A 12,966-nucleotide genomic window follows, 5' to 3' on the forward strand; every position below is an offset into this window, starting at 1 on the left:
GTTTGAGTTAAATCTGGTCATTTCTTTCAATAGGTGACGCTATATATAATGAAATGTTGGTATTTATTATTGGAAACAACAGCGAAATTTGTGAGTGAAATAGGAAACGATGAGAGGAAGTTTGTAAAATCCAAAAAGGCTGGTCCCTTCAAGAGTAGCAATTTTTTTATCTTAAATTTTATTGAGAGCGATCAGTGGGCTAGACACACAACAGGGTCTATTTTAAACATCTCACAACAGATGAACTGTTTGATAGAGAAATGAAAAATTTGTTTATCAAATTAAATATCGGAAAAATTTAATTCATTTTCTGTTCTGTATTTGTATTTGCTTGTAATATTTTATATTTGAATTTTGTATCTGAAGTATAATTGACATGTTTTATGCATCAATGATAATGTCTTAAATGATAAATAATAATGTATTTTACAAAAAAGTACTAGATTAGAGAAAAAATTTTCAATGAAGAAATCTTTTTCAGTGAATAACGAAAGAGATTAGCATGCAGACTGGAATCTAACGATATCTACTTTAAACACAAGTTTGCTAAGGAGCGGATAGATGGCTTTCAGAGTTGACAGATTGCCATCACTAAAAGAATTTTAAAGCGCTGCTTTCAGTCCACAGAAAATGCCACCATTTTGTTTATTTTCTAGTGAAAAAAGTGTAGTGTCGGCAATCTTGTGAAAGTTCAAAATAAAATTAAAGCCATTGAAATAATCTACATATTTTCTAGAAGTCACTAAATACAATCGTATATATGTTACTTGAGAGTTCCCCTCGTCCAGAGGGTTCGAAATATAGCAGACATTGGGCGCATCGCAAGTAAGCACTTCGTCAAATTGACTGCAATATCGGGCACTAAAAATAATCACAATTTGAACAACTCCCGTTCGGAAGTTACGGACAAAGAGATAATCCTTAATTTGAGTAATAAAAAGACCAAAGGTGTTTTCTTATTCGGAAATTCTAAAGAAAAGACTGCAGCCCCTAAAACGCCACCCTTGATGATGAATAATCACGTGACAGGCCATTATAGGAGGAACGAAGAAAATGCGAATCCTCAAAATACTGTGAACGATGTAGTTGAAGAAATGGAAACACAAGAAGGTAAGTCAAAAGCAGCCATGAATTCGCGAAATTATGATTGACAGTTCAATCATCGTCTTGACTGATGACAGCTTGTTTGTTTCTTAACTTTGGGGGCTTAGTTCTGTGCTAGTTTTACTGTGGGAGTATTTATATAGTGACTACAGTGGAGTACATCGCAGATACAGGCGGAGAAATGGACCAAACCAATGGGGACATTATGGTTGGACCACAAATGGATCCCAATATGCCCATTCTACAAGATGCCGATATGGAAGAAGATGATGCTCGAAGTGAGGCCACTTTCAAATACACTGTAACCAACTTTAGTAAGCTTAAGGTAAGGCTTCAACCCTTTTTACTTCATGTATAGAACTGAATTTCATAGATATTGAACACTCCTTTATGTCCAGAATGCAGTCCTGATATCTCAACTTCATGTAAATACTTTCCTTTTAACTTTTAATGATATTAATAGGTTGAGAAGTAGTAACTCTATGTTTAATGGCTGCTCAAGTGCAGTAGTCTTCACCTCGATATGTTCTTATTAGAACAAAGAAATTGAACTTGAAGTATAATGTAACTGAATAAAAGATAAAAGAATTTATGGTCTACGAGTATAAAAAAGATAAAAACATATATTTTATTTGCAGGATTCAGCTTTGTCAGAACCTTGCTATGTCAGGAACCTACCATGGAAAATTATGGTTATGCCACGCAGTAGTCAGACCCAAGAAAGAACCCCACAACGTTCATTGGGTTTTTTCTTGCAATGTAACGGAGAGAGTGAATCAAGCTCATGGTCATGTCATGCCACTGCTGAACTGAGGTTGCTCAGTGTCCGGCCAGATGTGGATCATTTTTCTCGGAAGATACAACACTTGTTTTTCTCAAAAGTATGATTTGCACAAATTCACAATAGAATAATATAACAAATACCTTTGAATGAAATAGGATTGTACATAAATGGAAATTAATATGCTTGAGTAAAAGTTCACTTATGATTATGGCTTATATAAAGCAATGATAATTTTTGTTTCAAATATGTTTTTATGCTTATCAATTTACTATTCCTAAAATAAACCATGAAAAATATATTACCTTTTTTCAAATTGAGGTTAGGATTTTAATGTAGTGATTCATTTCTTTTACTTATATTTTTGCACTGAATTACAGAAATTACTAAATTTTCTTTCATTTTTTTTTATATTAGATGATGATACCGAAGAATATACCCTGTATATTTATTTTTATTCTAAAATTCTGGGTCTTCTAGGAAAATGATTGGGGTTTCTCACATTTTATGTCATGGATGGATGTGCTTGATCCTGAAAAAGGTTTCATAAAAGATGATACCATTACACTTGAGGTACATGTGAATGCTGATGCTCCTCATGGAGTTTCTTGGGATAGCAAGAAACATACTGGTGAATAAGACATTAGAATTATTGTCTGATCAACATCTTAAATTATTATTTTTCAGGTTATGTGGGGCTTAAGAATCAAGGCGCTACCTGTTACATGAACTCCTTACTTCAGACTCTGTATTTTACAAATCAGCTTAGAAAGGCTGTATACAAGATGCCCACCGAATCAGACGATTCGACAAAATCTGTGGCCCTGGCCTTGCAGCGAGTTTTTCATGAACTTCAATTTTGTGACAAACCTGTTGGCACAAAAAAATTGACTAAAAGTTTCGGCTGGGAAACGTTGGATTCATTTATGCAACATGATGTGCAGGAATTTCTAAGGGTGAATAAAATCGAAAATCTGTTTTTATAGTTGAACTAAAGGAGTATTCTTTTTAGGTATTGCTGGATAAGTTAGAAAGTAAAATGAAAGGTACATGTGTTGAAGGAACAGTACCTAAGCTATTTGAGGGCAAAATGCTCTCTTACATAAGGTGCAAGAATGTGGATTACTCTAGTACTCGTTCAGAAACATTTTACGATATACAGCTTAATATTAAAGGAAAGAAAAACAGTAAGTCTTCAATTGTGAATCACCATATTTTGAAATTATCTAGAATTCTGGACAAACTGTCGATATTCACTATATCTGATCTCAATTTTGTGTGCTGATATCACAGTAGAGTAATGTATGGATATTCTGAACAGAATGTTGGCAGGACCCGTTCAGTTTATCAAATCATTCGGATTATAGGAATCATATTGAATGATATCTCTCTCAAAATAATTGGTTATAAATACGAAACTTGCAACAAATTTTTGCGATTTTCAAACTGTGGGTGTCAAAGATTGATTGGTCACAAACATGGCAGTCAACATTTAAAAAAAAACTTTTACAGTGTGGTTCATTTTTTCCTTTTTAAATGTCTTGTAAAGAAAAAATTCGAGAGAATCACTGACTAAGCTTTGAGCGCTTGTTTATTCATGCGCCGTTTGAGACTACAGAACTGAACATAACAATAATATGAGGTGAAATTCATCCAGATGAGGAGTTCTCATGAAATCTTGAAATTATCAATAGATTAATCATTTCAAGATTGAAATTATTAATAGATTAATATTTCAAGATTAGCACCATATTTCGTGTCGAAGCGTTATGAGAACTATATAGAATTAAGTAGAATATTGAAAAAGTTACCCAAATAATTCCGTTCATACACTTCCGAATTACATAGTTGAGATTATGCGAGTAAATATAAAATAATATAAAAAATTCAAGTATAATTGCGGTTCACACTGTTAGTGGAGTCGTTTCTCTATAGATAGAGAAACGCAAAATCTCAAATCGTTTGCATCTGTAATCACGGAAATATTGGATGATGGCGCAGTCAACATGTTATTTTATATCTACAACAAAAGCCTCAAATCTGTTGCACCGGTTGTTATGAAATTATTGAATAATTATTGCTAGAGAGAGAGAGAGATTGAATGGGTTGTAGAGTGGTTGTTGGGATGTCTAGAGTCGTAATCTTACGTAAGCAAGTTCTTTTCGCTATTTCACTTGTATTTGGAGCTGTTTTTGTTGAATTTGAGAATATTATATGTCCATAGTCCAATAAAGGTCTGCTTATCATTTTGTATATCGTACTAGCTGTTTTACTACTGATTTTTTCTTTGGAAGTTTTAAGTTTGCTCTGAAGTTCAACTTGTTGTTAAACTTTATGCCTAGGTATTTGCATGAATCTGCTGGAGTAATTCTGTCTCTTCCAAGTTTTATATTAGGAGAGTTGGCATTGATTTTATGGTTGAAAATGACGAGTTTTGGTTATGTTGGGTTGGGTTGTATTCTCCAACGTCTCATCCATGCCATTGTGACATCTGCCAACTTATGTAGTTGTTTCATACATTCTTTCAGTGTTTTGTGGTGGGATATTAAAGTTGTCATCAGCAAATTGGAGAATATATTCCAAACTGTTGATGTTTTGGTTTCTGAAATCAGGTTGTCTGTGCATGTCACTGCAGAACAAATTGTAGAGTTGTTGCTGCTGTTTTAAATTCTTCTGAGGTTTTTGCTTTTATTTTCTTTAATAATACAATTTCTATTTAATACATTTTACTCTAAGCTCCCATCCCATCCATTGTGGAAAGTCTTGAAAATATTCTATTGTTTTCAGTTGATGAATCATTCAAGGATTACATAGCAAAGGAAACACTTGATGGTGACAACAAATATGATGCCGGCGAACATGGCTTGCAAGACGCAGAGAAAGGTGTTATATTCTCTGCCTTTCCTCCTGTTCTACATTTACACCTGATGAGATTTCAGTACGATCCTATTACGGATTGCTCAGTAAAGTAGGATGGTTATTTTGTGTGAAACATTCAAATTAATAATGTAAAATTTTATTTTTTCAGATTCAATGATCGTTTTGAGTTTGGAGAGAAAATTTCTCTAGACGACTACATGCAAGAACCCGATCCCAACAATCCAGCAAACTACACCTTGCATGCTGTCCTGGTTCATTCTGGAGATAACCACGGAGGTCACTACGTAGTCTTCATTAATCCCAAAGGTTAAAAATATTCAATTAATTAAAATACCGCCTAATTCTTTTGGTACCACAATGACATTATCATTTCAAATTATATACAGTCCATTCAGGAATTATTGACATCGAAGTAGGCCATGAACGTCTAGTCGCGGCTTTATTTCTGGTTACAAAAATATCACTAAAAATTGCTATGGTTCATCATAGAAATAACCAGTTTAAATTATTTTCATCATTTTTGTATCCGAAAGATCCTGAATTTTCGAAATTACTATTGTTACGAAGGGACGCATACAGTCATGATTTCATAAATTGAAATTCAGATTATATAACGTAAAAATATAGTGAAATCTCATTTCAAGGAAATCCAATGAAGAGATATATATTCATTTAAGAGTCGCCCATGAAAGATCCCTTTGAAGATCATTAAAATATGCTTATTCCTTTTCACCAAAGGCTCTTCAAAAATTGTTGCATTACTGATGGACACTGGATACCAACCTGCTTGCAAAATTCTCATCAAATAACTCTTATGGATCATTTTAACTGTGGTGTCTAAACTGGTGAAGAAAACAGAAAAAACTGGTTGATAAATTTAAATAGTGTAGCTTAGTGAATGAAAGAGCCATATTATAATAAGACAGAAATAAAATTCAAAGAATCCATTTAGTATATGAAAAATTTTGACATCACAGTTGTACTGTAACTTTCAAAATTGGAACCAATTTATCAGCCGATGTGTAAATTACTTTCTAAAGTACCTATTTATTGAAACTGACATGAATGATTGATTAAACTTGTATGAAAAATATAGGTACTATTTGTACTCGAGTTTTCTGTTTTTTATTGAAATGCTTTTATACTAGTTTCTATTAAATTACATAAATTATTTTGCCCATAACAGCTTTAACTCACTCACTAAAAGCATTTTTGCATGAAATTATTTTTAATTTGTGAATTTTAAAATTTAATTGCATTCTATTATTATCTTCAAGTGGGTAAGAGGTGAAGGAATTCTTGAAGTTACTCTTCTGAATATATTTTTCGATTGAATACTTAGTAAAAATTCTATAAAGCAGTTGGAATTTATTAAATTTTTGGATTACTCATTGAAGAACAAAAAAAGATATAACAATACTTAATTTCATAATATAGAATATAAATAAACTATAGATGCAATGCCAAGACTTTGTTTAGCAATCCAATTATAAAATAATTCTCATAGATTTATATAATCCTCATGATCACCACTGTCAAAACAAAACATCCAGGTAAAAATCCAAATATCCAGCATTCAAAATAGTGCTCCTTCTACTTTTAGCCTTGAATATACTTGAAAAACATTTTGTTTTCTTTCTAGAGTCCACTGTTGAATAATGCTGGCATTTTCAAATAACCAAGTTTCCTCCAGATAAATGAATTTCACATTTTGTTGCAAATATTCTCTGTATTCACCATAAAATCGTACTCAACTTATTATATTTTTCTGTTCATCAATAAGAATTTTCCTTTTATTAACTGTTTTGAACTTGTAACCAATTAAGTTTATGTAATGTTGTCTTTGATTGATTAAAATCCGGATGCTTTTTGGTCAAAGTTCATCCAGGCTGATAATATTGGTTGCTTTTGGCTCGGCTTCTGGTAACAATCAAATCATTCAATGATTCTTTGAAGGTGAAATTGTATTGCACAGGTTTTCTTCCACTAATAATCCAGGTTGTAACGACTTGCCTTCTTCTTTTTTCAAACAGTACTGTGAGAAATACTCAAATAAACTAATCAATGTGTGTTTGAAATTGATACAACTTTTAAGTTTCAAAATTTTTACGAAAAAAACAAACATAAACAAACTGAAATCTAACCTCCTGTCAATGACATTTCAAATGCCAACCCGAAATCTGCAATTCAAAATGTTACTGAATGAGCCAGTACCAACTTAATTTCGATTTTCCAAAGCCACCCGGGATGTCAATAATTCCTGAATGGACTGTAGTATATTATCCTCAGCTTATGATAATTTTTTGTTTTTAGGAGATGGTAAATGGTGTAAATTCGATGATGACGTGGTATCCCGTTGTTTGAAACAGGAAGCCATCGATCATAATTTCGGGGGTCACGATGAAGACATGAATATGACCGTTAAACATTGTACCAATGCCTATATGTTGGTTTACATTAGGGATTCCGAACTACATAATGTTTTACAAGAGGTAAGATGCAAAGAAATTTTTCCATTAATGGAACATCATTATTAGGCCAATTGAAAAGTCTCCGGTCTGATGCACAGATGGCAGTGCTAGTATTAAATCCATATGACTTTTAGTTAGTACTAAGATGTCTAAAAACATGGTGAATGCACTCGTCATTTTGAATGCAATGACATTCGACCAAATTGAAAATATTAGTTTTAGTTCGTGGCAGCGCCGCAATGTCATACTTGTCATTTCCGTTGATTTTGATTGGATACATTAATTAAAACCCGATACTGACCAATCAAAAGCGATGTGTAATCGAGTATGATCGTGCAAAGTCGTGAAACAAAACAAGAAACGTTTACTGGAATGAATTCAAATATTTGTAATAGAGAGAGAGTTTATTGGTATTTCAATTACAAGAATTACTTCCATAGATCATAACTATAATGAAAGATATACATATAGGTATATAATGGCACAAACCTCGTAAATAATAAATAACAAGAATCTTAATTTGTTGATAGCGCTACCTACAGTTGACATAACGAAGCTTAACTAATATTCTCAAAATTGGCAAAACAAAAGCTAATCATTTCATACACCTGGTTTTTAGACATCTTAGTTAGTACCAACCTTCAAAAGATATGTGTCAAAATTTTACAGCAGTCTCACCATTAGTTTGTGAGATTTCGCGTTGTGAGTGAAGCTACTTTTGTTATTTGAAAAAAGATGGAAAAAATATCATTTCCTGTGGTGATAAAATATTGCTTTTTGGAGGGAAAAAATACAGTTGAAACGAAGTCATGGCTTGATGAAGAGTTTACGGGGTCTGCACCAGGAAAATCAACCATCATTGATTGATTGATAACCGACGAAAAAAATCAAAAAAAGTTCACAAACTAATTTTGAATGACCGTAACGTGAAGTTGATCGAGATAGCAGACACTGTGAGGATATCATATGTGACAATGGATGAAACATGGCTCCATCATTTCAGTCCGGAGTCCAATCGACAGTCAGCTGAGTGGACTGTACATGATGAACCGAATCTAAAGCGAGGAAAAACACAACAGTCTGCTGGCAAGGTTATGGCATCAGTATTCTGGGATGCGCAAGGTATAATATTCATTGATTACCTCCAAAAGGCTAGACGATCAACAGCGATTATTATATAGCGTTATTGGATCGTTCAAAGGATGAAATCGTTAAAAAACGGCCCCAGAAAAAAGAGGTGCTGTTCCATCAAGACAATGCGCCGTGTCACAAATCAATGAAAACAATGGCAAAATTGCATGAATTGGGCTTCGAATTGCTTCTGCATCCACCGTATTCGCCAGATCTGGCCCCGAGCGATTTTTTCCTGTTCTCAGACCTCAAAAGAATGCTCGCTATAAAGAAATTTGGCGCCAATGAAGAAGTAATCGCCGAAACTAAGGCCTATTTGGCATGGAAAGACAAATCGTATTATAAAAATGGTGTCAAAAAGTTGGAAGATCGCTATAATCGCTGTGTCGCCCTCGAAGGCAACTATGTTGAATAATAAAATCGAATTTTGCCAAAAAAATGTGTTTTTACTATGGTAGACCGGGGACTTTCCAATTGGCCTGTTATACTGGATTGATATTCAGAAATAGTAGAAAAATTATTGAATATTCAATAAATGAAATATTAAGATTATTGTCTAATTGTTATGTATGAGGTTGGGACAAAGTTTTTTAAAAATTAATTTTTTTAGGTGACGGATGCTGACATTCCTAGCGAGTTAGCTGACCGTCTGAAAGAGGAAAAACGCATGGAGCAAGTCCGTAGGAAAGAACGAAACGAGGCTCATCTCTACATGACCGTCAATGTACTTCTAGAAGATTCATTTGATGGTCATCAGGGAAATGATCTTTATGACACAGAAAGAGCCCATTATAGGGTATTCAAGATTAAAAAAAATGCAACAGTAGCGGAAATGGTTGAAATGATGGCCGACGCTTTTAAGTATCCCCCAGAACAGGTAGACTATTATCCACTATCTACAGCTCCTCTTCTATTTCTAGATTTCTAATGAAATCCATTATTTTCGATGACTTTATTAGATAAGTAGAAAAGAACGGTTTTTTTTACAGATAAGGCCATGGCCGTTTTGTTTCCGGTCCAATCAAACTTTCAGGCCTTCAATGTTGGACTTGGATTCTGTACTCCATAAGCAAGTTGCTGAAGCAGCTGAAAATCAAAATCCATGGCACATGTTCTTGGAACTTCTACCTCCTGATTCCGGTTTGACTGCGTTGCCGTTATTTGATAAAGTGAGTAGAGGAGATATTTGAATTTTTTTTATGTATAGCTAATTTGATTTCTTTTTGTTAGGTCTCTGATGTTCTTCTTTTCTTCAAAATGTACGACCCCAAACAGAAAAAAATTCACTACTGCGGTCATACTTACATGCCTGTTACTAGCACAGTGTCTGATTTGATTCCCATTCTGAACGAAAGGGCTGGTTTTCCAACAGATACAGAATTAGTTTTGTATGAAGAAATCAGACCAAACATGATTGAAAAAATTAATAATTATTCTGAACATTTGGAGAAGGTGAGTTTATCTTATTTTTTATTCAACAAAATCTGATGTTATTCTTCTTTTAAGGTTCTCGAAGAGTTAATGGATGGTGACATAATCGTTTTTGAAAAGGAGGAACGTGAAGAACTTTCCGATCTTCCCACATGCGTTGATTACTTTAAAGATCTTTTTTATAGGTAAACTTATTTTTCATTAATTCATTAATAATGTTCTATTGAATTATCCTTGTGTTGTAGAGTCGAAGTGACTTTCATAGATAAGTGCATTCCTAACGACCAAGGCTTCACTATGGAATTGTCTCAAAGAATGACTTATGACCAATTAGCAAGGGCAGTAGCCCAAAGGGTTGGTACCGATCCTTACTTGCTACAATTCTTCAAATGTCAAAGGTAGGCATTAGTTTATTTAAAATCTGAATTTTCTATTTATATTTGAGTCCGTTCGTCACAGCAATTTTTTTTACATTGTAGCTATAAGGACATTCCTGGTAATCCTTTAAGGTGCACTTTTGAAGGCACTTTAAAAGACTTGCTAGTTTTTGCAAAGCCTAAAGTTCCAAAAAAAATATTCTACCAACAGTTGAGCATTAGAATAAATGAACTAGAAAATAAGAAGCAATTTAAGTGTGTATACTTGGGTCCTAAGATTAAGGAAGAAAAGGAACTAATTCTTTATCCCAATAAGAACGGTACAGTTGCTGATCTTTTAGAGGAAGCGAAGAAACAAATAGAATTCAGTGAAGGGAGCACTGGAAAACTGAGGTAAAGACAGTCGAAAATTGTGTAGGATTTCTTATGAATCCTTGAAAAATTCGCAGGCTAACAGAAGTCAACTGTAACAAAGTCTCAATGGGTCCTAAAGAGGACACTCCTTTAGAAAGTTTAGCAATAGTAGCAGCTAAGATTTGGAGAATAGAGGAAATCCCAAGGGATGAGCTGAATTTACAGGAAGATGAGATGCTTATTTCTTGTGCTCACTTCTATAAAGAAGTCTTTTCAACGTTTGGCACTCCATTCCTGATTAAAATCAAGCAAGGAGAATCGTTTGTAAAAGTTAAAGGTAAGATCTTCTATACATTTTTCTTCTCCAATTTTTTTTGTTGGGGTTGTTTTGAATGTCATACAAAATTATTATCAATGTCAAAGGAATTCTGGATATTATGTGTATTTAAATATCATTTTCAAATTTTAAACTAACAAGCTTCGATTGGGTTCTCGGCTGAGTAGCCAATTAGAATTTACGTCATCATTCCTTGTAGATATATTTTAGCATCATAAGATTCTTGATCCAATAGAAAATTTTACCTTAATGTTGTATTCTTCCTAATATTTACAATCAAAAATTTTTTACTTATGTTTTAGAGCGAATTCAAAAAAAATTATGTGTCCCTGAAAAAGAATGGGAAAAATTCAAATTCGCCATTGTCTCCATGGGAAAGCCTCAGTACATTAACGAAGACGAATATGTAGTGAATTTTTCAGATTTCAGGCTCCTTCCCAATCAAAGTAAGAAGATCTATATTATTAACATATATTTTATTAAACTCAAAAATTTTCAGCCGGAAGTTCAAGACCTTGGCTAGGCATGGACCATGTAAATAAGGCCCCAAAACGGTCTCGGTACAACTACTTGGAAAAAGCCATAAAAATATACAACTGAGAGACTGAAAATTCCTCGCTGACAACAATAACAGTTTGAAAAAGAGTATTTTCTCCAGGTGTTCTTTATTTTCTTCGTTTACTTAGAGATTTACGCTTCATCACAAGACAACACTATAAGAGCGTCTACTGTGAAATTAACTTCCCTTCCTCTCTATTTCATAATCGTAAGACCTTGAAGATTAAATCTGTAGGCCAGCTGTATGCGCTCCATAAATAAGGATTGTCAAAACGCAATATTTACAATGGCGATAACACCAAATTTTACAGGCTTTTTTCCTTTAGTTGTAACGTCGGCTGATAAATTAGTGAATTTGATATTACAGCTGCTCATTAAACTGGAAAAAGGTTGGAGGTGTAACAGAATTTTCAAATTTTTTTCTTTGTTTGTCTCTCAATGCCGTGATGATTTCTGAACATAAGTTGTGATATTTGGTAATTTTTAATTTGCTTAATTATGTTTTTTAAACTGCTATTGACAAAAAATCAATTGTTCTTTTATGTTTTTTGAATTATTTAAATAACATTGTATTCATCTCTAAGTAGAATGGCTGTGTTTTTGAAGTGTAGATTATTTGTTGTATCTATCTCTGGAAACAGCTGGCAATTACAATTTTATCGAGCCGTGCATATATATATATATATTATAAATAAAATAAAGCTAGGGAGAAATTGCTGTTGTATACTTGTGTAAATAAATATCTACTTGAAACTTTATTCAGTTTACAATTCACCCAAGATTGGCTTGGATTCGTTTATTCCATATTGATGAAACAGAAACTTAATTTCTTCTCATCATGAAGTCATATTCAATCAAACTAATGTATTTTGGAGTTTTTATTTTTCATAAGTTGAAATTGTCAATGAGAAGATATGAATTGTTTAATGAAAATATACCACAATGTCAAGCTAGATCTTTTCTAATATTTATAGATTAGAACAATTGGTATGTTATCAAAAATGCACCATCCATCAAACTTATTTTACTTTGCATTCTGATACTATCGAGTGCAACCAAAATGATGGGAAATATATTTGAAACCTATATAGACACTTCACGGTATTGAAGGGTACTACTTTTTTGTTGAATATTTGACCTAAATTTAATTTTTATTACGACGTATTTAATTGTTTATTGAATACTCTTGATTGGAGAGGTATGCAAAAATTCAATTCCTGTTTTTATTATGATTTTTTATACCCGTATATATGTACGATTTTGAATAAATTAAGAAGATCTGATATTTTTTTTTTCAATAAATCGTACGCGTATTTTCGATTTTGCTCACTAACATATGTATTGACTCATAATAGGCTTCTTTTTTTAAGTATTGTTATATTATTGTTTGATAAAAGCTGTAAAAATAAATTTTTCAGTGAAAATTAATTATTCATTATCAATTTGTATAAAATTGGTCGTAAGATATTTTAAGAAATAAAAAAATTGATAGAATTTAAATGGGTGAGTAAATAATTTTTACCCGAAGGAATATTTTATATC

The 12,966-nt window shown here is 32.8% G+C and overlaps 1 protein-coding gene across 1 annotated transcript; it reads left to right on the forward strand.

Moving 5' to 3' along the window:
* The first annotated feature begins 562 nt into the window (after positions 1-562).
* On the forward strand, positions 563-12,707 carry LOC123682362 (ubiquitin carboxyl-terminal hydrolase 7). Its single transcript, XM_045620939.1, has 18 exons — positions 563-1,110; positions 1,248-1,429; positions 1,743-1,985; positions 2,366-2,516; positions 2,573-2,841; positions 2,898-3,072; positions 4,673-4,853; positions 4,914-5,071; positions 7,079-7,257; positions 8,978-9,244; positions 9,357-9,536; positions 9,598-9,819; positions 9,874-9,983; positions 10,044-10,196; positions 10,278-10,568; positions 10,625-10,866; positions 11,169-11,312; positions 11,366-12,707. The coding sequence occupies exons 1-18, from the start codon at positions 1,008-1,010 to the stop codon at positions 11,464-11,466; spliced, it is 3,351 nt and encodes a 1,116-aa protein (XP_045476895.1). The 5' UTR covers positions 563-1,007; the 3' UTR covers positions 11,467-12,707.
* Positions 12,708-12,966: the final 259 nt, after the last annotated feature.

This window comes from Harmonia axyridis, chromosome 6 (genome assembly GCF_914767665.1).
Source record: "Harmonia axyridis chromosome 6, icHarAxyr1.1, whole genome shotgun sequence".
Classification (NCBI taxonomy): Eukaryota; Metazoa; Arthropoda; class Insecta; order Coleoptera; family Coccinellidae; genus Harmonia; species Harmonia axyridis.